Genomic DNA, 25,130 nt, shown 5'->3' on the forward strand with positions numbered 1-25,130 from the left:
GGAGAAATGAAGGGAGAAACGCAGAGTGAAGAAGACAGGGACAGGGAGTATTACTCGCCAAATCAGAAGGTACCTGGGGGAGACCCCTACACACAGAGAAGGGATAAAGAAGAGAGCCCCAGGGCCCCATGCTCCCTGTGTGGACACTCTGACTCCAGTTCTGGGGGGTCCCTCCATGTCACCATCACAGGCCTCTGTGCTATTCAGGTAACTGTTTGGATATTGTATAGTGAAGTTGCATGGGACATAAGGCTCAGCAGGGACCTGCCGGTCTTGGTTCACAGGTTGCTGCAGCTGATGCCACTCTGAGTCCTCAGATCTGGACTCCTGGTCCACACAGGAATTGGCTCTGTTGTAGCTGCTCTAACATCGTTCAGGTAGAGCAAATACACTTGCACACCTGTGACTGGGTGCTGGATGCCCTCCCTACCAGAGAACCCGAGTGGAGCTTGAGAAGTCCAATGGTAGCAGCCTTGGCGGGACCTGTTTACAGAGAGTGCCCCAGGTATCCAGCGGTCAAGTCCCTACAGGCCTGGACCACAACCAGTGCTCCAAGCCTCCCAGCCCATGCACTGGCACATCAAGGTCCATGCCTCCACAGTCCTGCACACCAAATGGGGAAACAAGCCCCCAGATCCTGCACACCATGTGGAGGTCCATGCTCCCATGTACCTGAGTTCTGAACGTTGGGCCATGACCCCCAGTCTGGTGCACCAGTGGGCAGGCGACACCCCTGAAGTCTCGTAGTCCCCTCAAGGGGCCTCACAGTAAGGCAGGCCATGCCACTTTGTTCTGTATGACAGCCAGCCAGCCGGCCACACTCCTGCAACCCTGAGCACCAACCAGCGTAACAGGGTCCCTGGCCCCGCATGCTGGCTAGGGGGCCATGCCTCCATAGCACTGTGGGATGCAACAGCTGCACCCGACCATAGACCCACTAACCACAAGCTGCTCACCACTGTGTATTGCTATTACACCTTGACCTGGATGGAGCAAATGCATACAACCCTGTTGATGCCTGTGGCCATCACATGGATAGCCTCATCAAACAGCCAATTTCACCACCATTGGGAGACTCAAGAAGAGAAATCTCCCGCAATACCCACCTTAGTGGAGAGGGACTCACCCAGTCCTCTGCCCAAGCTTCTGACAGTGGCCTAAAGACCAATACACCAATCCAAATGAATATCCCTCAGTGTCTGATTGGATTGTGACAACCACAGGGGATTGAGACAACACAGGAGAACAACCATGTTACAGGCTCTCAGTGTATCCACTTCCCTCCCACTGGGACAATAATCTGGGATAGGACAAAAAAAGCATTATCTAAGGACCTCTCCTCCTTCTCACAAAGTAGGAGAGTTCCCAGCAAAGGAGAACAAGTGAACTGCAAACCTATCAACTCTGATCTGAAAGAAGAGGTTTCAGATGAGAAGAAACAAGCATAAAACTACTGGAAACATGAAAAAACAAGCCAGTTTGACACTCTCAGAGGATCATAATAGATCCACCACAATGAATCCCAAAAAAAAGAAAAATGTGAAAATGTCAGAAATGGAATTCAGAATACTGATGGCAAATAAAATGACAGGAATTGAACAAAAAGTTAAATACCAACAAAAAGAAGCCTAAAAAATATTTCAGGATAACAATGGAAAAAATTAAAATGTCACTAAACAGCTAAACAACATAAGAAAGGCTATATTACAATAGAACTAAAAGAAATATAAGAGTCCTTTAGAGAATTTCAAAATACAGCAGGAAACTTCAACAAGAGGCAAACCAAGGAGAAGAAAGAATCTCAGAGCTAAAAGACAAGGCTCTTGAGCTAACCTAGTCATGCAGAAAAGAGAGTAAAGAACTGAACAGTCACTCAGAAAAATATGAAACTATGTGAAGCAAAATAATATGAAAATTATAGGTATCCCTGAGGGAGAAGAAGAAAGAATAAAAAGCATGGAATATCTATTCAAGGGACTTATTGAGGAAAACTTCCCTGGTATCACCAGAGGTACAGACATCCACATAAAAGATGATCATCAAACACCAAGAAGAATCCTAACAAATCAGGACATTACCGAGACACATATTCATCAACTTGGCCAAAGTCAAAATGAAGGAGAAAATTCTACAAGCAGCAAGATGAAAGCAACAAATAACCTACAAAGGAAAATCCATGAGGATAAATAGAAAATTCACAGCAGACACCTTATAAGCCAGAAGGAATTAAGGCCCCATCTTCAGTCTTCTTAAACAGAACAACTTCCAGCCAAGAATCTTATATACTACAAAAGAAAGTTTCATAAATGATGGAGAAATACACTTTTCCAGACAAGCAAATGCTAAAGGGATTTGTCACTACTAGTCCTGCCCAACAGGAAATACTCAGAACTGCATTAGGCATAGATCAGCACAACAGATACCCACCAGTGTAAAATCACCCAAAAGCTAAAGCTCACAGGTCTTATAATACAATAGCACAAGAGAGAAACAAAGCAATAAGGTACCACCCAACGTGATCAACAGAACAGTATCTCACATGTAAATACTAACACTCAAAATAAATGGCCTGAATATATCACTCCAAAGACATAGACTGGCTGAATGGATAAAGAAACACAACCCAAATATCTGAGTATCTGCTGTCTCCAGGAAACACATCTAAACAACAAAGATTCATACAGATTCAAGGTGAAGGGATAGGAAAAAAATATTCCATGCAAACAGAAAGCAAGGAAGAGAGGTGTAGCCATTCTCACATCAGATAAAGTAGACTTTAAATCAACAACAGTAAAAAAAGACAAAAACATGTGAAAAAATGCTAAACATCACTAATTATTAGGGAACTGCAAATTAAAACTGCAGTGACATATCAGCTTACCCCAGTTAGAACAGCTTTTGTTTAAAAGTCCCAAAACAATAGATGCTGGCATGGATTCAGAGACATAGGAATGTTTATACACTATTGGTGGGACTGGAAATTAGTACAACCTCTATGGAAAACAGTATAGAAATTCCTCAAAGAACTGAAATTAGACCTACCATTCAATGTAGCAATTCCACTACCGGGTATTGACTCAAAGGAAAAGAAGTCATTATATCAAAAAATACCTGCACTTGAATGTTTATTGCAGCACAGTTCACAACTGTAAAGCTGTGGAATCAACCCAAGTGCCCATCAATTCATGAGTGGTATATGTACACCATAGAGTACTGCTCAGCCATAGAAAAGATGAATTAATACCTTTTGCAACAATCTGAATGGAACTGGAGACCATTCTCTTAAGTATCATAAAAATGGAAAAAACAAACACCACATGTACTCATTATTAAATTGGAAGTAACTGATGAACACACAAGTACACAGAGGGAAGTAAAACTCAGTGGAAAACAACTGGGGGAGGGGAATAAATCAACCTAAAAGGTACTATTTGGGTGATGGGCACACCTATAGCGAGCACTCAAACATTACAAAAATGATCCATGTAACCTAAAAAATTTATATCTCCAGCCCCTTAATATTTTGAAATTTTAAAAAACAGAAAGATGTACTATAATCATTGATTGTAATATTTAACACTATCTAATGCATGGATTGAAAGATTCAACATTGTAAACATGTCAGTTCTTCCCAAATTGATATATAGAATTCTTTTAATCACTATAAAAATCCCAACAGATTGTTTATGGGACTTGACAAAATATGTGACGAAAGTGCTAAATTCATGGCAAAACTGACTATCCATGTGGCAAAAAATAAAACTGTACCTCTCTTTTATACTATGTAAAAATTAGCTGAATTGTATTGAAGACTTACTTATTAAGCATAATAATAATGCTACAAAATAAATCAAGCAGACTAAAATCTAGATCTGTGAGAGACCCTCTTCACTAGATAGGAAACCCAAAATTAAAACAGAAATGATTAAGAAATTTAGCCATATGAAATGTGGAAGTTTTCATGTAGCAAAAAGGTTACAGAAAAATTATAGATATGGAAAAAGTATTTGTCATGCAGATAAACAAAAGGTTAATATCTAATCCGGGGGTCCTCAAACTTTTTAAACAGGGGGCCAGTCCACTGTCCCTGAGACCGTCAGAGAATGCGCACTGTGGGCCTGGGACAAGTCGGCAGCTAAGCAGGACAGGCAGCGGCAGCAAAAACACCCGGCAGGCAGGATAAATGTCCTTGGTGGGCAACATGTGTCCCACGGCCGTAGTTTGAGGATACCTGATCTAAACATTCAAAAAACCCTTCTAAATCACAAGAAAAATTAAAAAATTACAAGGAAATACTCAAATCCAGTAGACATTGGAAGAAAGCAAATTAAGATGTCAATGACATTAATCAATTTATATCCATCAGGCTGGCAAAAAAGTAAAAAAGCAATCACATTTATTGCTGGTATAAATGTGAGGGAAAGATTCATCCCACATGTACAAAAGGAAATACTGACATGCCAACTTTAAAATACAGATTTATTGAAAGATATCTTCTGATTATTGCCAATAAATTTAATGTGAATAATATTATAAATATACAGCTATAATTTATCTTTAGAAACTTATTTAAATAATTCAAAAAATTCATTAGGATAAAATATTTGTAACCTACTTTACCAATCCTTTGTTCAAAGCTCATAATAAAAATATAAACCTCACAAGATAAATCCCATCTCTTTGTGTAGTGGTTCAGAGTATTGGCTCTGGAGTTCAGGCCTGAGATGGCTCAACCTCTTAAAACTCTAAGTATCTTCATTTTTCAAAGGTTGATAAGTGTAGAAATAAATGTTAGTAATCTTTTTTATTGCCTGACAATCAGAAAGTGAGCAAAAGGCCTAAATAATACACACAATGAATAATTAAAGTATGTATTGTCAGAAATGAATAACAATTCCCTAAATTAAGTTACATCATTACCACATTGTTTTCTTTCTAGGAATACTTAAACATTATTCTTACATGAATAAATATGCAATATCATGAGGCCTTAGGGTGAGATAAGACAGTTTCCATTCTAAAAATCTATGCAATAATTCATCTGCCTCACCAGCTGTAGAAATCTTATTTTTATCTGACCACAACTCCAATGATGACAGCACAACAGTAACTTTAAATTGGGTGAACATCTAAAAACAGAAGAGATAAATACATGCAAAATTATTCTTTATGCTATTTGACAATAACCTAGATATTAATTCAATGTTTTCACAATTCCACACTCAGTTTATATCAATCACTTAATTATACAAAAATATCACATCAAGTTCATGTAAATTATAATTTCAAAACAAAGAATTATTTTATATGATGAGAAAAATACTTACTGAATTCACAAGTCCAACAATTTCGATGACTTTATTTGTTACTATCATGCTATCAGAGCCCAAGTAATCATACTGAAAAACATAATTAATTTTATATTTAAACACAATTTGTTATATAATATTTTTAGATTTATTCTCCATCTACTGTCACAGATTTGAGGTTGCTTTGGGGTTCCACAGTTCAAAATAAAACATTAATTAATAAAACATGATTATAAACTGGATCTTTCATACATTGCTAGCAAGAATGTAAAATGGTATAGCCACTCTGGAAAATAGTTTGGAAACTTCTTTCAAAACAAAGAATGAACTTACTAAATGGTCCAGCAATTTCACTCCTGGGCATTTATTTCAAAGAAATAAAAACTGACGCCCACACAAAAACCTATACATGGATGTCCTTAACAGCTTTATTCATAATGGCCAAAAACTGGAAACAACTCAACAATTAAATGATTAAACAAACAGTAGTACCTACTATGGACTAGGACTCAGTAATAAAAAGGAACTGACTGCTGATACATGGAACAGCTGGGCCAAACCTGAAGAAAATTATGCTAAGTGTAAAAAAACAACCTTAAAAGGATACATATTGAATGATAACTTTAAGCAATATTTGGAAAATCATAAAGGAGAACAGCTTAGTGGTTGCCAGGGGCTAAGAAGCAGGAGAGAGGATGGGTGTGACTCTACAGGGTTGGCATAAGAGAGTCTTGCAGTGATGGGACTGTTGACTATCTTAATTATGGCAGTGGTAACACAAAGCTACTTGTGTGATACTATTGCATGAATTTACATACACAAATGCACACACAAATAAGTGTATGTTTATATATACATATATTTGTTGAAATCTGAATAAACTCTGGATTACAACAATGTCAAACTGTGTGTGTGTGTGGAGAGAGAAAGAGAGAGAGAGAGAGACAGAGAGACAGAGAGACTGACTCTCTACAGCAGGGGTCCCCAACCTTTTTGGCACCAGAGACCATTTTCATGAAACACAATTTTTCCACAGACAGGGGATGGCTCCAGGATGATTCAAGAATATTACATTTATTATGTACTTTATTTCCATTATTCTGACATTATAACATATGATGAAATAATAATACAACTCACCATAGGTTGGGGACCCCTGCTCTATAGTATATCATGCCTTGGATGTTCCACAGGACACTCAAATTATCACAAACTAAACTCATATCTAAAGTAAACATATTCAAAAATAAACTTATCACTTTCCCTCAAAAATCTGTTCCTACTTATATTTCATTACTTTAGTGAATGGTATCGTCTACCGCATCCCACATTTATTATACTACTTGCTCCCTGTGAGCAGAAATTTTTCTCTTTTATTCACTGCCATATCTCCAATAACGAGAACAGCAACTTCTATCTAGATGAGAGCTTCTATCTAGATGATGTTCAATACATTTGTTAAGTAAATGAATAAATCAAATCATTTACAAGTCCTTCTAATTCAACCTCATCAGTCACTTTTAAAGTTATGGCTTTATTTTCATTTCTAATACCACTAATTGATAAGTTTTCACCTTGATCACTAGAATAGTCTCTTAAATGGTTCCTCCTTCTCCAATTTCCCCACCAGCAAATCAGCCACTACACTATTACCAAAATGATGACTCGAAGATTAAAATATAAACATGTCACTCACCCACTTAAAATATGGCAATGAATCTCCATAACATTTAGGATAAAAATGTAAATACACTATCGATTCTTTAATTCATCTATTTTCACATCTCTTTTAGCTCTACATATTAATGAGACTAAATTTCTTGTAGCTTCCTGAAAGGAATCTTCTCTCACATTTATGTGCTCTTGCAAAAGAAGGTTTTGCACAAAATTTTCCTGGGCCCCACCCTCCACCCATCGCTCATTTCTTATCTTCATTATGTGACTTACTGTATTAATCATGCCTTCTTATCTTCTGTATTGCTGAAGCTTTGACATCTTGAGGCCTTGCTCACCCTGGAAAGACCACCCCTCTCAGAGGCAGCCAATTCCTAGAGATAATAAATGACTGGCTTTGGAGTGTAACTTCCATATACAAGCTACTCAAGCCAGAGCCTACTTCACCAGGCCCTCACACTCAGAGCCAGTATTCCCTTTCCCTAATTACCCCAGGGCCAAGAATCAGGAGACTAGGGACAGTGTATACCCCCAGGGCCCACTGAAATTATTCGAACTAGCCATCCTAAACCTACTTACCCAGCTTTGCCTGTTTTTTCTCACTGAAACCACAATAGCAGCTCTTGACCACAAGTCCCCTTTGAGTCCTCTGTCTCCTAGATGGCCCTGGTGCTTCCCCCATGGCCCTGGCATGATGTGGTGTGCTTCCTACATGATGTGGAGTCCTCCCTGCATGATGTGGAGTCCTCCCTGCATGATGTGCAGTGCTCCCTGCATGATGTGGAGTGCTCCCTACTACCGGAAACTGCAAAGTAACATGCTATATTTTCGATAGCAATTATCTCCTGATCTGTTGGCCTGACTATATCTGAATAATAAAACGAGCATTTTAAAACAGCCACTTGCATGCTCTTATATTAATAATATACCAAGTTACAGTTGTTTGTTTCCATGTCTGTTTCCATTATTAAACTGTGTTTTTACAGTACACCATATGCTTCCCTCAATCATGGCACTAAATTCACTTGGCTACAGTTGTGGATATATAATTTGTAAAATCACTGAATAAAATCTCAGTATTCTTCTTCTTTATATGCTCAACATATAGTAACATAGATTTTATAGCTGGCTCAATGTTTGTTTTGTTGAAGAATATATAAAATGCATATACAGAGAAGAAATATTTAATCAGCATTATGTGGCTCACATGCCTGGAAATTTGGACATAAAGTTCTTAAAACAACTCTCAAACTTTTTAACATAATTCTAAAACAAAAGAATTTTCATAACTTATACTATTTCCAAGAAACTTAGTCATATTTAGTAGAAACAGCTTAATTTGCTCCTAAATGTCTCAATTTTCTCTTAATGTTCCTTTTGTCCTTTTCCCTGTATCTTAATAAATCAAGTATTTTCATATCCTTCTCCAAATTCCTTCTGTCTCTAATCTCAATTCTGTCTTCCTGACAAGCTCATGCCTAAGAACAGAATTGGTAATGAATATTACTCATATTCTCTGTAGTGTTCCACAGTTGTGACACATGAATGCTATCATCAGAATAAAACCTGAAAAGTGTATTTCCCCTATTTTCTGAAATCTTTCAAAAGAAATAAAACCATAATGTGGTTGACTGCAAACTAAGTTATCACCCCAAGCTTCCAAAGTTCAAAAGCCCTCAAACTGTTTATGGGAATTAAGGATCTAGAGGTGTCTTCTATATCAGGAAAATAATGGACAGGAACAGGTACACTACGAAAAACTGCTTTAAAAAGCTTGACACATGATAATGTAAGTACTTCTCATATATATATTTATACTATTACCACTTTTTCCCCAATAAATATTTCACAAGTTAAAACATTACTTATATTAAACACTGCTCTTCAAGACTTCCTAAAATAGGAATTAAAAGTTTAAAGAATTTCACTTTGACCATAAAATGCTGAAATAAAAAAAATTTCTGACAAAACTAATATACTTTTGACTATTTAGTTTTTCAGTTTGTATATTTTCCCACTACTATTTCTATGACATTAAGTAAGAGGACTGGGATAATCAATACATTTGCATCAAATATTTAAAACCAAATAAAAAGCAAAATACATACCAAAGCTTTGTCCATCACAATATGTACTTCTAGATAAAGAGGAAATAAATCTGTAACATCTGATTCCAACTAGAAAAAAAAATAGCAGCATATAAATCTTAATCATAATTTGTTTATCATGAACTCTTTACTATTAACACGCCACTTATAGGATATTGCAAGGTGTTTGCTTCATACAATTGGTTAATATCAACATAAAGTGCTTTGAGTTTTACGGCAATATATGCAAGTAATAAGAACACTGGTCATAAAGTTATAACATATATCTCAATAGATTTACAGCTTCCAGTTTGTGAACTAAGAACAAAACACCTAGCATTTCTAACCATCTGTTTCATTTCAATATCAGAAATAAAACTATGCTTTATAAATTACACAGATGTTAAGGATTTTTTTAAATGGTTACAGTTTTCCACTCTTTTCTGTATCCACATCCTTTGCAATATGACTTTGCAGTGCCTCCCATCAGGAGATAACTCTATTTCCCATCTCAACCTAGGCTGGCCCTGTAACTTGCTTGAGCCAATAAATGCAGTGGAAGTGCTCTGTGCCAATCCTAAGTCACCTTTCATACCAACCCCCTGGTCTTGGAACCCCTGCTTGTACACATCTGGCCAGTTTGTCAGATTGTAAGAAACAAGTGGGCTATCACCCCCATTGCCCCCTCCCCCCCCAAAAAAAATAACAAAACAGGACAACGCTTAAAGAAAAAAGAAGCTGCTGAATTCCTGTAAGAGATACTGTGGTGCTTGAATGTACCCATCTCCCACCCCATCCCCGACATCCAGCTCAGTGGCGTCCATGTTCCTGTGGGGTTTGCTGGTGCCAGGGGAACAGGTACCACACTTGCTCTCAAAGAGTTATGGCCGTGCATTTCGAGCTGTGCAGAGGCTTCCTAAAGGATTTGCTCAAGGGCTTTCCTTTGTCCTCCACCTTGAAACTTTCACAGGGCTGGAGAGGACTCCGGTGGTGTTTGTGAAAAGTATTTAAAGGCAAATACCCTGGCTGCAGCCACCTATAGCAAAGGAAAAGGGATGGGACAAGCAGCAATCATGCTGAAAAGCCCAGGAAGGAAGAGGCTGGGGAAGGACACAGGTGAGAAAACGAAGGCTCTGAAAACACTTGGCGCATACTGGGAAACACACAAGGCAACCCACAGTCCCAGGACAAGTGTTTTCTCAAGAAAACACTGGAGAAGACACTAACTTTCTCCTGGCTGATCTGTAGGCACTGTGCAAGCAGGAGGGAGGGCCAAGGCAGGGCTGTAAACACCTAGAATGAAAGTGTTGCAGGTGTGCCCAGAGTCCATCTGTGAGAACCGAAAAAGGATTTTTGTTTTTTAGGGGTTTTTTGCTCAGTCATTTAAGGAAATCTCTGTCAAATCACGAGGTAACAACTTACCTAGCAATATTGTTAACAAAATATTTCTTTACCTTAGAAAAGTCAGTAAACAAACAAATCACAACAAGCAGCAAAAAAAAAAAAAAAAGACCCTAGTGAGGAGTGAGAGCAAATCTAATTTCCAGCATTATCACATCAAAATACCGCAAATGTTCAGTTTTCCACAGAAAGAAATTATGAGACATAAAATGAAACAAGAAAGTATGACCCATTCCCAGGGAAAAAAGAGATAGAAACTGCCCCTAGAGGAGCCCATACATTGGACTTAGTAGACAAAGACTATAAATTAACTGTTTTAAATGTACTCAAACAGCTAAATAAAACCATGGACAAATAACTAAAAGAAACCAGAAGAATGATACCACAACACATAGAAAATGTCAATAGGAATATGGAAATTATAAAAAGGAAACTGTGGAGCTGAAAAGTACAATAACAAATGAAAATACACGAGAGGGATTCAGCAACAGAGTTGAGCAGGCAGAAGAAAGATCAGCAAACTTCCCATCAATCAAGATTATCGGACTGAAGAAAAAGCAAATGAAGAAAAATTAACAGATCTAAGAGACCTGTGGATGCAATCAAACATAAAAACATATGCATGATGGGAGTGCCCAAAAAGACAGAAAAAGGGAAGAAAGAAAATTTGAGGAAACAATGGGAAAAACTTCCCAAATTTGATGAAAGTCGTGAATCTAAACATCCAAGAAGCTCAATGAACTCCAACTAGAATAAACTCGAAGGAATCCACACCAAATACATTATAAATTGTTAAAAGCCAATTATAAAGAGAGTACCTTGAAAACAGCAAGAGAGAGCAGTTCATCACAAACAAGGGATCTTCGATAATAATATCTAATTTCTCATTAGAGAACATGGAGGACGGAGGCAGTGGGATGACATTTAAACTGCTGAAAGAAAAAGACTGTAAACAAAGAATTCTATGTCCAACTTTGGTAACACCTTGATCTCAAACTTCTAGCCTCCAGAACTGTGAAAAAATAAATTCTTGTCGTTATGGCAGCCCTTGTAAACTAATACTCTGCCCTACAAGAAATTCCAACGGCAGTCCTTTAGTCCAAAGTGAAAGCACACTAGACAGTAACCAGAAGCAATAAAAGAAGTCAAGAACATTGCAAAGGTAAATACACTGGTAAATATAGATTCCAGTATTATTACTTTTTTGCTTTGTAATCCCTCTCTTATTCCTAGATGATTTAAAAGAAAATACATAAAATAGCAATTATAAATCTATGTTAAGGAAATGTAATTCATAAAAATATAATTTGTGATAACAACAACGTAAAGAAGGTGAATCCATATAGAAGCAGAGTTTTTACATACTGTGGAAGCTAAGCTGGTGTTAATTCAAACTAGAATTGTTATAAGTTAATCGTAATATTTAGGATAACCACTAAGAAAATAACTAAAATATATACAGAAAAATAAATGAGAAGAGAATCAAAATGATACACTAGAAAAAAAAAAAACAACTAAACAAAAGAAGGTAGTGATAGAGGAATTGAGAAACAAAAAGGATCTAAGACATTTAGAAAACAATTAGCAAAATGTGAAAAGTTTTTATCATTAATTATTTTAAATGTAAATGTTAAACTGTCTAATTAAAAGAAATTGATAGAATCTATCTAAAAAACATGATCCAACAGTATAATATTTACAAGTACTTTAGGTACAAAGATACATATAGGCTGAAGTGAAAAGGATGAAAAAATTCCATGTACATCATAAATAAAAGAAAACTGGGGTGGCTATACTAATATCAGACAAAAATAGACTTTAATTCCAAAATTTTTTGAGATAATGAAAGACATTATACATTAATAAACAGGTAAGATTTCCCCCCAGGATTTTGTCCATTTCATTGGATTTTGAGTTGTCTTCAGCTAAAGTTGTTCGTGATGTACTCTTCTTTTCATTAACTGAATGATCTGTAGTGATAGTACACATTTTATTCCTGAAATTCATACCTTTCCTTTTTTGACCATTATCTGAAGGAGTTTTCCACTTTATTGGTCATTTGCAAGCTCCCTTCATCATTTCTATCAGACACTTGGTTTTATACTGATTGATTTTCGCTCTTATCTTTTTTCAGTTCCACCCTTCCTTTCTTTGTTTCTGTTTTTCTTTTCCATTTTAACTTCTTAAGGCGGAGGCTTTGCTTATTTCTAGTTTTTCTTCTTTTGCAATATATACATTTAAGGCCATAAATTTCCCTCTTAACTATCATATTAGTTTCATCCCACAAGCTTAATAGTATCTTTATCATCTAGATAAAACTATTTTCAAATTTCCAGTATGATTTCTCCTGTGAGCCATGGGTTATTCACAAGTATTATTTTTATTTCCAAAGATACAAAAATTTGAATTTCTGTTACTGTTTTTTTTATTATTGATGCATAAAAAATTGTATTAGAATCAGAAAAAAATAAGATTTCATTCTCTGGAAACTTTTCTGAGACTATCTTTATAACTCAATTTACATTTTATTTTTCATACATGCTCCATGTGAATTTAAAATACTAAGGCATATCGCTTAAGATATGGAAAGCTGGAAAGAGTGTCATCTCCAGGTTAACAATAAGAAAAAGCCAACTAATCTACAAAATCATAACTTTTCTTCAACCCATCTGATACTAGAAGTTCAGATAAATTAACAAGGTCAAAACCAAGATAGTAAAAATGCCTCCACAGACAGACGGCACACAAGCCCATGGGAAAACATGGGAGACGTTCCGGGGATCACCTAAGCAGTTAACATTTCAGTAATACCTTTCAACAAATTGATAAAACCCACTGTAAGCTCATGTGTATTAAACTCCTGGAAGCAAAAGGCACAAGCTAAATATTTGCCTATCCAGTAAACAACTTCTCAAAGGCTCTTTTCTATACGACCTCATTGGGTATTCCTGAGAATTTCTGGGGAAGGACCAGAGACCCGAGAAAGCCTGTCTCATAGTACAGGCCTAGAGGGAAGTAGCTACCAACACAAGAAGGACAAAAAGCCCTGCCTAGATAGCTCTCTCGATGTAACAGAAGTCCTAAGCTGCTGGTGGAAAGACAGAAAACCCTGTTGTCCTCAAAACATAGGTGAAGACGTTCTATGGCTGGGAAGAAACAAAAAGAAAAAAAAACTCTTGGGAGGGGGTGAGAAAACTATCTGGGCCCGGTGCATCAGAGCAGCAGTCCCCATCCTCAGACCACAGACTGGTACCAGTCCATGGCCTGTTACGCACCAGGCCACAGCAGGAGGTGAGCAGTGGGTGAGGAAGTGAAGCCTCCTCTGTATTAACAGCCATTCCCCATTGCTGGCATCACTGTATAAGTTCCGCCTCCTGTCAGATCAGCCGTAGCATTAGATTCTCACAGGAGTGGGAACCCTACTGTACACTGCACATGCGAGGGACCTAGGTTACGTACCCCCGTGAGAATCCAATGCCTGATGGCCTCAGGTGGAGCTGAGGTGGTGATGCTAGTGCTGGGAAGTAGCTGCAAATACAGATTATCATTAGCAGAGAGGTTTCACTGCACAATAAATGTAATGTGCTTGAATCATCCCCAAACCACGCCCCCCATGGAAATACTGTCTTCCATAAAGACAGTCTCTGGTGCCAAAAATGTTGGGGACCTCTGCATCACAGGCCTCCTACTGATGGAGGAGAGGTGGGGTAAGTGAGAAAGCCTCATCCTCAAGACTCAAGCACATAGACCTTGCCTAAATAACTCAGGACCCAGACAACAGAAAATATTCTCCCACTGTCCACAACCAGGCTAGCAATCACCTAATAACAAGCAAGCAGCAGGAGGGGCAGGTTCATGGAGAGGTCCTCTCTGAGGTGCAAGCTCACACAAAAAAAAGCCTAATACTAACAGAAAATTAGGGACATTAAAAATAAAAACCTGCCAGCAATAAAATTTCCACCCCAAACAAAATGTAATACCATAGAAGTTTTAAGCCAGTATTGAACTAAAAGAAACCAAGACAACAGCAAAACCCAAACCCTCTGAGCTCTTAACCAGACTGACTCAATGTCCCACAGGAAAGGCCTAGCAGAAGAGGTGTGCCCATTTCCAGTAATAAATACTACCTACCTTAGTCTGTGCTGCCCTAGATGTAATGTTTGGCTTTGCACAAAAAAATCGTAAGGCAAAAGGAAAATATAAGAGAAGAGGTATTCACTCTCAAGAAACAAAATAATCAACAGAACAAGATTGAAATATAATCCAGAAACTATAATTATCAGCTAATTTAAAATAACATTAATATGTTATTAATATGTTAAATTTTCTAGGAAAAAATGTTGACATCCCTCATGAAAAGATAGGAATTGCAGCAGAAATAAAAACTGTAAGGAACAATCATATTAGAATGCTACAAATTAAAAAAAAAAGAAGCAGAGGTAAAAGATGCTTTTTCAAAGGGCTCAGGAGTAGACATGACATAGCTGAGGAAAGAATCTGTGAACCTGAAGATATGTCAGTAGAAATTACGTGAACTGATATACAAAGAGAAAGAAGTAGAGGGTGGAGAACAGAGCATCCATGAGCTGTGGGATATTGTCAAGTGCTCTACTAATAATATACTTGTAATCTAAAAAGGAGAAGTGGGGAGAGGGAAGGAGGAAGGCATTGAGAGAGAGTAAGACAGAGAGAGAGAGAGAATAGTAACTACCGAAAACAAATAAAACAAATATGGGTACTTCACATTCAAACTGGTGAAAACCAAAGATAAAGAGAAATCTTGAAGGCGGCCAGAGCAAAGGAGAAATTACATGCAAAGTAACAAAGAAAAGAATTACAGAATTCTCTTCAGAAACCATGCAAGCAATGAAGTGACAACTTGAAAGTGTTCAAGAAAAACACTGTCTTCCCAGATTCACTACCCAGCAAGAACATACTTCAATCATGAAGAATAAATGCTTTTTCATACAAACAATAACTCAAACAAAACAATATAAGCAGACCTGCACAAGGAGTGTTAATGGATGTTCTTCTGAGAAAACCATGCACTTTATGTTTATCAACATCTTTACCCTTTTCCTGGATAATGCAAGAAACACAGATCACTTTAACTCTGTCTATATCCTTAAAATGTATATGCATTTGTTACCGGGTATTTTAATTCTCTATATTTTTAACCATAAAAATTACTGTTTTTCTACATAATCAATGTTCCTTTACATTGATACATATCTACCACTCATTTTGCTGCTTATTATCCCTTCCGATATTTAGACCATCCTTCAAGGGTTATTTTCCTCCAGCATAAAAAATATCCTTCAAAAAAATTTTAGTGAAAGTCTGTTGCTAGCAAAGTCTCTCATTTTTTGTTAGTTGAAAATATAATTCATTTTGCTTTTATTTGTGAAGAATGCTTTATTGGTATATTAAACTCCAAGTTGGTGATTTTTACCTTCAGCATATTGAAATGACATTTATCCTCTCTTTCAACTTTCTTCCTCTTGTTAAAAAGTAGGCTCTTAGTCTTAGGCTCTTAATCTTCAAAAGTCTCCTTTTGAATATTAACCATTTTCTTTGTTAGTTTCCAATATTTTTCACTGTGCCTTGATTTCCTGCAGTTTCACTATGAAACATAATAGTGTAATTCTTTTAATTAATCTTACTTGGGATTTATCACATTTCTTCAATCTGAAGATGTGTATCTCTCATCAACTCTGGACAATTCTCAATCAAATTCTTATCAAAATTGCCTTTGACCCATTTTCCTTGTCTCCTCTCCTGAGATTCTAATTGCTTTTCATTATATCTTCTTTTTCTTTTATGCTCTTACATATATTTTCTGTATTTTTCTCGTACGACATTCTGGATACTTTTATAGTTTTTATAAGACGTCTTACAGTTCACTAATTCTCTCTGTGACTGTGTCTAAGCAGCTGTAAAACATATTTTCTGAGTTCTATTGGTTATTTATTTTCAGAATTTCTAGATGTTTTTTAAAAAAATACATTCAGTCACTTCTTCAGTTTTCAGTTTAAAGCAGTATGGTACAGGCACAACAACAGAGACATAGATCTATGGATCAGAACACAGAACCCAGATATGAATCCATCCTTCTTTTGCCATCTAATCTTTGACAAAGCACACAAAAACACACTGGGAAAAGAATCTCTATTCAAAAAATGGTGCTGGGAAAATTGGATAGCCACATCAAGAAGACTGAAACAGAATCTGCACCTCTCACCACTCACAAAAATTAATTCACAATGGATAATAGACTTAAACCCTAAGGCATGAAACTATATGAATTCTAGAAGAAAATGTTGCACAAACTTTTATAGATGTCGGCCTAGGCAAAGAATTTATGAAGACCGAGAAGGCAATCACAACAACATGAAAAATAAATAAATAGGACCAGATCAAATTTAAAAACTGATGCATAGCTGAGGATACAATCAATAGAGCAAATAAACAACCTATAGCTCGAGAGAAAATATTTGCATGCTGTATATCTGATGAAGGCTGATACCCAGCATCTACAAAGAACTCAAGCAAATCAGCAAGAGAAAACCAAAAAACCCATTAAAAAGTGAATAGAAAGTTTTCAAAAGAAGATAGACTAATGGCCAACAAACACATTAAAAAATGTTCAACATCTTTAATCATCAAGGACAAGCAAATCAAAACCACAATGAGATATCACCTAACTCCAGTGAGAATGGCTTTTATCAAAAAGTAACAAAACAGGCCGGGCGCTGTGGCTCACGCCTGTAATCCTAGCTCTTGGGAGGCCGAGGCGGGCGGATTGCTCAAGGTCAGGAGTTCAAAACCAGCCTGAGCAAGAGCGAGACCCCGTCTCTACTATAAATAGAAAGAAATTAATTGGCCAACTGATATATATATAAAAAATTAGCCGGGCATGGTGGCGCATGCCTGTAGTCCCAGCTACCCGGGAGGCTGAGGCAGAAGGATCACTCGAGCCCAGGAGTTTGAGGTTGCTGTGAGCTAGGCTGACGCCACGGCACTCACTCTAGCCTGGGCAACAAAGCGAGACTCTGTCTCAAAAAAAAAAAAAGTAACAAAACAACAGATGCTAGCAAGGATGCAGAGAAAAAGGCACACTTACACACTGTTGATGGGACTGTAAACTAGTATAACCTCTATGGAAAGTAATATGGAGATACCTCCAAGAACTAAAAGTAGAACTATCATTTGATCCAGCAATCCCACTACTGGATATTTACTCAAAGGGAAAAAAGATATTCTATAAAAAAGACACCGGCATTTGAATGCTTATAGCAGCACAATTCATAATTACAAAGATATGGAAACAACCTAAATGCCCATCAATACATGAGGGAATTAATAAAATTAATAAAATATGATATATATAATATATATATACATATATACACACACACACACACACACATACACATACATACTATAGAATACTACTCGACCATAAGAAAAAATGACAGACTACCTCTTATATTATCATGGATGGAGCTAGAGCCCATTCTTCTAAGTGAAGTATTACAAGAATGGAAAAACAAACACCACTTGTACTCACCATTATACTGGTAATAATTGATCAACACTAATGTGGTCATATGGGAAGTAACATTCATCAGGTGTCAGGTAGGTGGGAGAGGGGAGGCAAGGGATGGGTAAATTCACACCTAACAGGTGTGATGTGCACTCTCTGAGGGATGGGTACTCTTGTAGCTCTGACTTGGGCAGTATAAAGGCAATTTGTGTAACCAAAGTATTTGGTACTCCCATAATATTCTGAAATGTGAAAAAAAGACACTTGCACTCAAATGTTTATAGCAGCTCTGTTTAATTTGAATTTACAATCTAAAAGATGTGGAAACAACTCAAGTGCCAATTAAGACATGAGTAGATTAATAAAATGTGGTATATGTATACCACAGAGCCATAAAAAAATGGTGATCTATTATCTTTTGTACAACCTGGACGGAAATGGAGAACATTCTTCTTAGTGACGTATCGCAGGAATGGAACCACATGTACTCAATACTAAATTGGAATTAATCAATGAACACTTATGTGCACATATGGAAGCAAAACTCACAGGAAATCAAGTAGGTGACAAGGAGAGGGAGGGTATAGGAAAAAGTCACACCTAACAGATACAATGCACACTAACTGGGTGAAGGGCACACTTATAACTTTGACTCAAACTGTACAAAAACAAATTATGTAATCAAAGGTATGTAGCCCAGGAAAATTCTCAAATAAAAAAAAACTAATATAAAGCGAGTCATAAAAAGTAAACAATAGATTAGTACAAGAAGAAAACGTAATGCATGGTTTCAAAGAAATTGTTAAGAAAAGATGAGGGAGGGAGACAAAAATGGCGTGGTAAAGGTGACCTTCTGGATTCCTGCCCCCAGAGAAAGAGGCATAAGATCATGGTATACTACACTGAGTGGATCACTCCCCTGAAAGAACAGTGATGTGAATCAGCAATCAGCGTCGGACACACAAAACGTGAAAAAAAGTTGAATGGGAGATAGGATCATGAAATCTGGGAAGTGTGAAACAAACAATAGAAAATAGAGCGTGGGACAGCTACACCTGCCTGGCCAGCGAGTACAGTGGGATGAGACCCACAGGAGAACGTCCTGCTTCCCCACTGACCTCCACTCCCACTCAGACAGGGGGCTGCCTGAAGTCCGTGCAAAATCGTGGCAGGAGACATGGGGCTTTGTGGAGAAAACGATAGTGGGAAGCATCTTGAACTCCCCAGAGCTCTGTTCCTGGAATGCACTGGGTGGGGGAGGGACTGGTCTGAGCAGCTACTGGAGGGAGTTAGGAGATAGGTAATTTGCCTCTGGCAGTCAACGGGTCCAGAACAATGGAGGTGAATGAATACTAAGTAGGGGAGTCTAACCTGGAAACCATTGTAGGTGAATAGGCCTGCTAATGGTGGGTCAAAAGAGTGAGAGCTCCTGCTGTATAGGCCTGAGATTGTGGGAGAGCAACATGAAAGAGACAACAAGGCAACCTGATGACTCAGCTCCCATTCCAGCACCTGCCAACTCCTGAACAGTTGCTCCCAGTGCTGGTGCTCGGCAGATGGGTGGGTACCATTTTCGGGGCCCACAAACCAGACACTGCGGTGTGCTACGGTGTCGGGCAGCTCCCTTCCCCCAGCCAAGGAACTCTCGTGATAAGCTTTCCCCTTACACAACCATGGTCAACTAGCCAGGCCCATTTTGATGGGTGAATTCCGAATACTTTCCCATTCGTAGGAGGCTAACATCTGCAGGACTTACAGACGCTGGGGTTCTGGGAGGACTGGGGCACCATCCTTTCCCCTAGCCAGCAACTTTCATGTGGAAAGTGGTAGGCTCCAACCCTGGAGGTAGGGAGAGGCAAGAATATCCACTTTCACTCTGTGACTAAGGTGAATGGGCGGAGCCCTGGAACAGATCAATAATTGACAGCCCAGTGACTTTGCTCATCAGACTGGTTTATGTCATCCAGTAGGATAATAACTCTGGGGCTGCATTTCCACATCTGGTGGGTTGCCAATAATGGGGTCTGTGGTCAGGGAACAAAAATCCTAGCAAGAGGCCACAACAGGCTCCCCAAGGAACCCCGCCTATCAGGAGCAGCCTCCCAACTGTGGAAGAACACTAACCAACATATATTATCAGCTCCCCCTGGTGGCAGGTCAAGCAACCACAGACCCACACACATCCAGGCTGTTAGGCAGCAGCTATGATCTGCTTTGCTCATAACAGCATCTCCTGAAACAGAGTCTAAACATGGTATACTACTTTCCAAAATAAAACAGAAATGTGAGACATAATGGCTGATCCAGATGGGAAGGAAAGACTCAGCGAAATAACTCTGGAAGTATGAAGAATCAACTAGAAAGCACACCCCCAAAGAGGAACACCAGGTCTCTACCAATGCATATTAACCAAATTCAGAAGACTAAAATAACAGAAGAGTAATTTCAAACATGGATTGTTAGAAAACTCAATGATATGCAAGAAAAAATGGATAACCAACACACAAAACACACACACACACACAAAATCCAGGACGTGGAAGAAAAATTCACTAAAGAAATTGGAATATTAAAGAAATATCAAACTGAACTCTTAGAAATGAATAACTTAGTCAAGGAACTACAAAACACAGTGGAGAGCCTCAAGAACAGGATACATCAACCAGAAGAATCTCCGGGATTGAAGATAACACCTTCCAATTAAATAAGTCAGTCACAGAGACAGAGCAGAGAAATAAGAGAAAACAGCAAAACCTACAAGAAATAAGGGATTATGTGAACAAGCCTAAAGTGAGAGTTATGGGAAGCTCTGAGGGTGAAGAAGAAAATATACAAGAGTTGGATAAGCTATTAGAATATATAATAGAGGAAAATGTCCCATGCCTTGCTAAAAATCTACATATCCAGGTACAAGAAGCTCAAAGGACTCCTCGGAGATTCATTATAAACAGGAAGACACCACGACATCGACTCTCAGTGGACCAATATATCCACTAAAGTGGCCCTTCTACAAGCCATAAGGTGAAAGAAACAAGTAACATACAAAGGAAAGCCCATCCAAATAATGCCGGACATCTCAACTGAAATCTTACAAGCAAGGAGAGACTGGAGCCCCATTCTCATTCTTCTGAAACAGAATAATTCCCAGCCTATAATCTTGCACCCTGAAAAATTTAGTTTTGTATATGAAGGGGAAATAAAGACATTCTGAGATAAGCAAAGACTGAGGGAATTCAACAAGACAAGATCAGTGCTCCAAGAAGTACTCAAAACAGTGTTATCCACAAATCAGCACAATATACACTCACGAATGTAAAAACACTCAAAAGCTAAAGATCTAAGGCCAGATACCACAATGGCTCAAGAGAAAACACAAAGCAACAAAGTTCAACACAACAGGATGAACAGAAATTTGCCCCACCTATCAGTTATCTCAATAAATGTGAATGGCTTGAATTGCCCACTAAAGAGACATAGGCTGGCAGAATGGATAAATTCACACGAGCCAAGTATCTTTTGTCTTCAGGAAACACATCTAACATGCAAGGATACATTCAGACTCGAGGTAAAGGGGTAAAAAAACAATATTTCAAGCAAACGGAAGCCAAAGAAGGCTGGTGTGATGATTTTGATGTCAGATGAATTAGTCTTTAAATCAACAAAAGTAATGAAAGAGAAAGAGGGTGAGTACATAATGGTAAAGGGTACAATTCAACAAGAAAACATAAGAATTCTAAATATGAATGCAACCAACTTAAGTGCACACAGATTCATAAAGCAAACTCTCTACTTGATCTAAACAAATTGATAACAAGAAACACCATAATAGCTGGAGACGTCAACATACCTCTGACAGCACAGGACAGATCCTTGAAACAGAAAATTAACAAAGAAATAATGAACTTAAGCAGAACTCTACAACAAGTGGGCCTGACTGACATTTACAGAATATTCTACCCAAAACCCACTGAATATATATTCTTCTCATCAGTTTATGGGACATTCTTTAAGATTGACCATATCCTAGGTCACAAAGCATCTCTCAAAAAATTTTAAAAAATAGAAATTATACCATGCATCTTCTCAGATCACAGTGGAATAAAATTAGAAATCAACCCTAACAGGAACTCTCATTTCTACACAAAGTCATGGAAACTAAACAACCTTCTGCTGAACAATTATTTCATAAATGAGGAAATCAAACAATTCTTTGAAATAAATGACAAGGAGACACAAGTTATGAAAATCTGTGGGACACAGCTAAAGAAGTCCTGAGAAGAAAGTTTATCTCCATACATGCCTATATCCAAAAGACAGAAACATCACAAATATACAACCTAATGAATCATCTTAAAGAGCTGGAAAAAGATGAACAGACTGAACACAAATCCAGCAGAGAAGTGAAATTAATGAGACCAAGTCAGAAATTAATAAAAGTGACAATAAAACACTATGTGGAAGATAAATGAAACAAAAAGTTGGTTTTTTGAAAACATAAACACAACTGACATGTCCTTGGCTAGACTAACGAAAAGGAGAAAAGATAAAACACTAATAAGCTCCATGAAGAATGAAAAAGGAGAAATTACAGCTGATGCCACACATATAAGGTATCATCTATGAATATGACAAAATCCTTTATACACTTGAACTGGATAACATGGAGGAAATAGACAAATTTTTGGAAACACACAACCTGCCTAGCCTCAACCAAGAAGAAATAGAATTCCTGAACAGACCAATATCAAGTACTGATATTGAAACAGCAATAAAATACCTTCCTAAAAAGAATAGTCCCAGACCAGATGGTTTCACACACAAATTTTACCACACCTACAAAGAAGAATTGGTGCCTACCCTGCAGAAATTATTCCACAACATTGAGAAGAATGGAATCCTCCCCAACATATTTTATGAAGCCAACATAACCCTGATACCAAAACCAAGAAAGGATGCAACAAAAAAATAAAACTACAGGCCGGGCGCGGTGGCTCACGCCTGTAATCCTAGCTCTCTGGGAGGCCGAGGCGGGTGGATTGCTCAAGGTCAGGAGTTCGAAACCAGCCTGAGCAAGAGCGAGACCCCGTCTCTACTATAAATACAAAAGAAATTAATTGGCCAACTAATACATATAGAAAAAATTAGCCGGGCATGGTGGCACATGCCTGTAGTCCCAGCTACTCGGAAGGCTGAGGCAGTAGGATTGCTTGAGCCCAGGAGTTTGAGGTTGCTGTGAGCTAGGCTGATGCCACGGCACTCACTCTAGCCTGGGCAACAAAGTGAGACTCTGTCTCAAAAAAAAAAATAAATAAATAAAAATAAAAAAAATAAATAAATAAAACTACAGACAAATATCCCTTATGAATGTAGATTCAAAAATTCTCAACAAAATCCTACCAACTGAATCCAGGTGCGTATCAAGAAAATAATCCATCACAACCAAGTGTGCTTCATCCCAGAGATGCAAGGAAGGTTCAACACACAAAATCTACAAATGTAATTCACCACATAAATAGAAATAAAAACAAAGATCATATGATCCTCTCAATAGACACAGAAAAAGCATTTGACAAAATTCAACACCCTTTTATGATGAGAACACTTAACAAAACAGGGATAGAAGGGACATACCTAAAAATGATACAAGCCATATATGACAAGTGCACAGCCAACATCATACTGAATGGGGAAAAATTGAAAGCATTCCCCCGTAGAACGGGAACCAGACAACGTTGTCCACTATGTCCACTTCTATTCAACATACTGCTGGAAGACCTTGTTAGAGCAATTAGACAAGAGAATGGAATTAATGGTGTCCACATGGGGGTAGAAAAGATGAAACTCTCACTCTTTGCTGATGATATGATATAATATCTAGAAAACCATAAGGATTCAACCAACAGACTCCTAGAATTAATAAATGAATTCAGTAAAGTCTCAAGATACAAAATCAATATGCAGAAATCAGAGGTATTCACATACGCCAATAATAGTCAAACTGAGAACCAAATGAAAGACTCAATACCCTTCAAAATAGCAACAAAGAAAATAAAGTATCTAGGAATATATTTAACTAAGGAGGTGACAGACTTATACAGTGAAAACAATAAAACACTGAGGAAGGAAATAGCAGAGGATATAAACATATGGAAAACCATACCATGCTCATGGGTCAGCAGAATCAACATTGTTAAAATATCTATACTACCCAAAGTGATCTATGGATTCAATTCAATCCCTATTAAAATACCAACATCATTTTTCACAGATACAGAAAAAATAATTTTACATTTCATATGGAACCAGAGAAGACCATGTATAGCAAAAGCAATCCTAGGCAAAAAGAATAAAATGGGAGGCATCAATTTACCAGACTTCAAACTATACTACAAGGCTATAGTATTTTAAAAAGTATTGTATTAGCCAAAGAACAGAGACATAGACCTATGGAACAGAACTGACAACCCAGATATAAAACCATCCTCATATAGCCATCTAATCTTTGACAAAGCAGACAAAATCATACACTGGGGAAAAGAATCCTTATTCAATAAATTGTGCTGGGATAACTGGATAACCACATCTAGAAGACGAAAACAGGATCCACACATTTCATCCCTCAGAAAAATCAACTCATGCTGGGTAACAAACTTAAACCTAAGGTTTGCAACTATTAGAATCCTAAAGGAAAACGTTGGAAATACTCTTCTAGGAAATACTCTAGGAAATACTCTTCTAGGAAATACTCTTCTAGGCAAGGAATTTATGAAAAAGATCCCAAAGGCAAAAACATCATCAACAAAAATTAATAAATGGGACCTGATCAAATTAAAAAGCTTTTGCTCAGCCAAACAAACTAACGTGAGAACAAACAGACAACATATAGATTGGGAAAAAATATTCACATGCTACACATCCAATAAACAGCTGATAACTAGAATCTATTTAGAACTCAGGAAAATCAGCAAGAAAAAAACCAAACAACCCTATCAAAAAGTGGGCAAAGGACATGAACAGAAATTTTTCTAAAGAACACAGAATAATGGCCATGAAACATATGACAACATGCTCAACATCTCTAATCATCAGGGAAATGCAAATCAAAAGCACAAT

The 25,130-nt window shown here is 37.6% G+C and overlaps 1 protein-coding gene across 4 annotated transcripts in view; it reads right to left on the reverse strand.

The window, feature by feature from the left end:
- Positions 1-25,130, reverse strand: part of LOC105866637 (disintegrin and metalloproteinase domain-containing protein 32-like) — a 141,069-nt gene that overhangs the window by 78,336 nt on the left and 37,603 nt on the right. For all 4 annotated transcript variants that reach the window (XM_075997369.1, XM_075997368.1, XM_075997370.1 and 1 more), the window contains exons 7-9: positions 9,092-9,160; positions 5,328-5,399; positions 4,963-5,129 (exon numbers count right to left, since the gene is read on the reverse strand). In XM_075997369.1, the coding sequence (XP_075853484.1) occupies positions 4,963-5,129; positions 5,328-5,399; positions 9,092-9,160 (308 nt within the window). The remainder of the gene's footprint in view (positions 1-4,962; positions 5,130-5,327; positions 5,400-9,091; positions 9,161-25,130) is intronic.

Source organism: Microcebus murinus, chromosome 24 (genome assembly GCF_040939455.1).
Source record: "Microcebus murinus isolate Inina chromosome 24, M.murinus_Inina_mat1.0, whole genome shotgun sequence".
In the NCBI taxonomy this organism is placed as follows: domain Eukaryota; kingdom Metazoa; phylum Chordata; class Mammalia; order Primates; family Cheirogaleidae; genus Microcebus; species Microcebus murinus.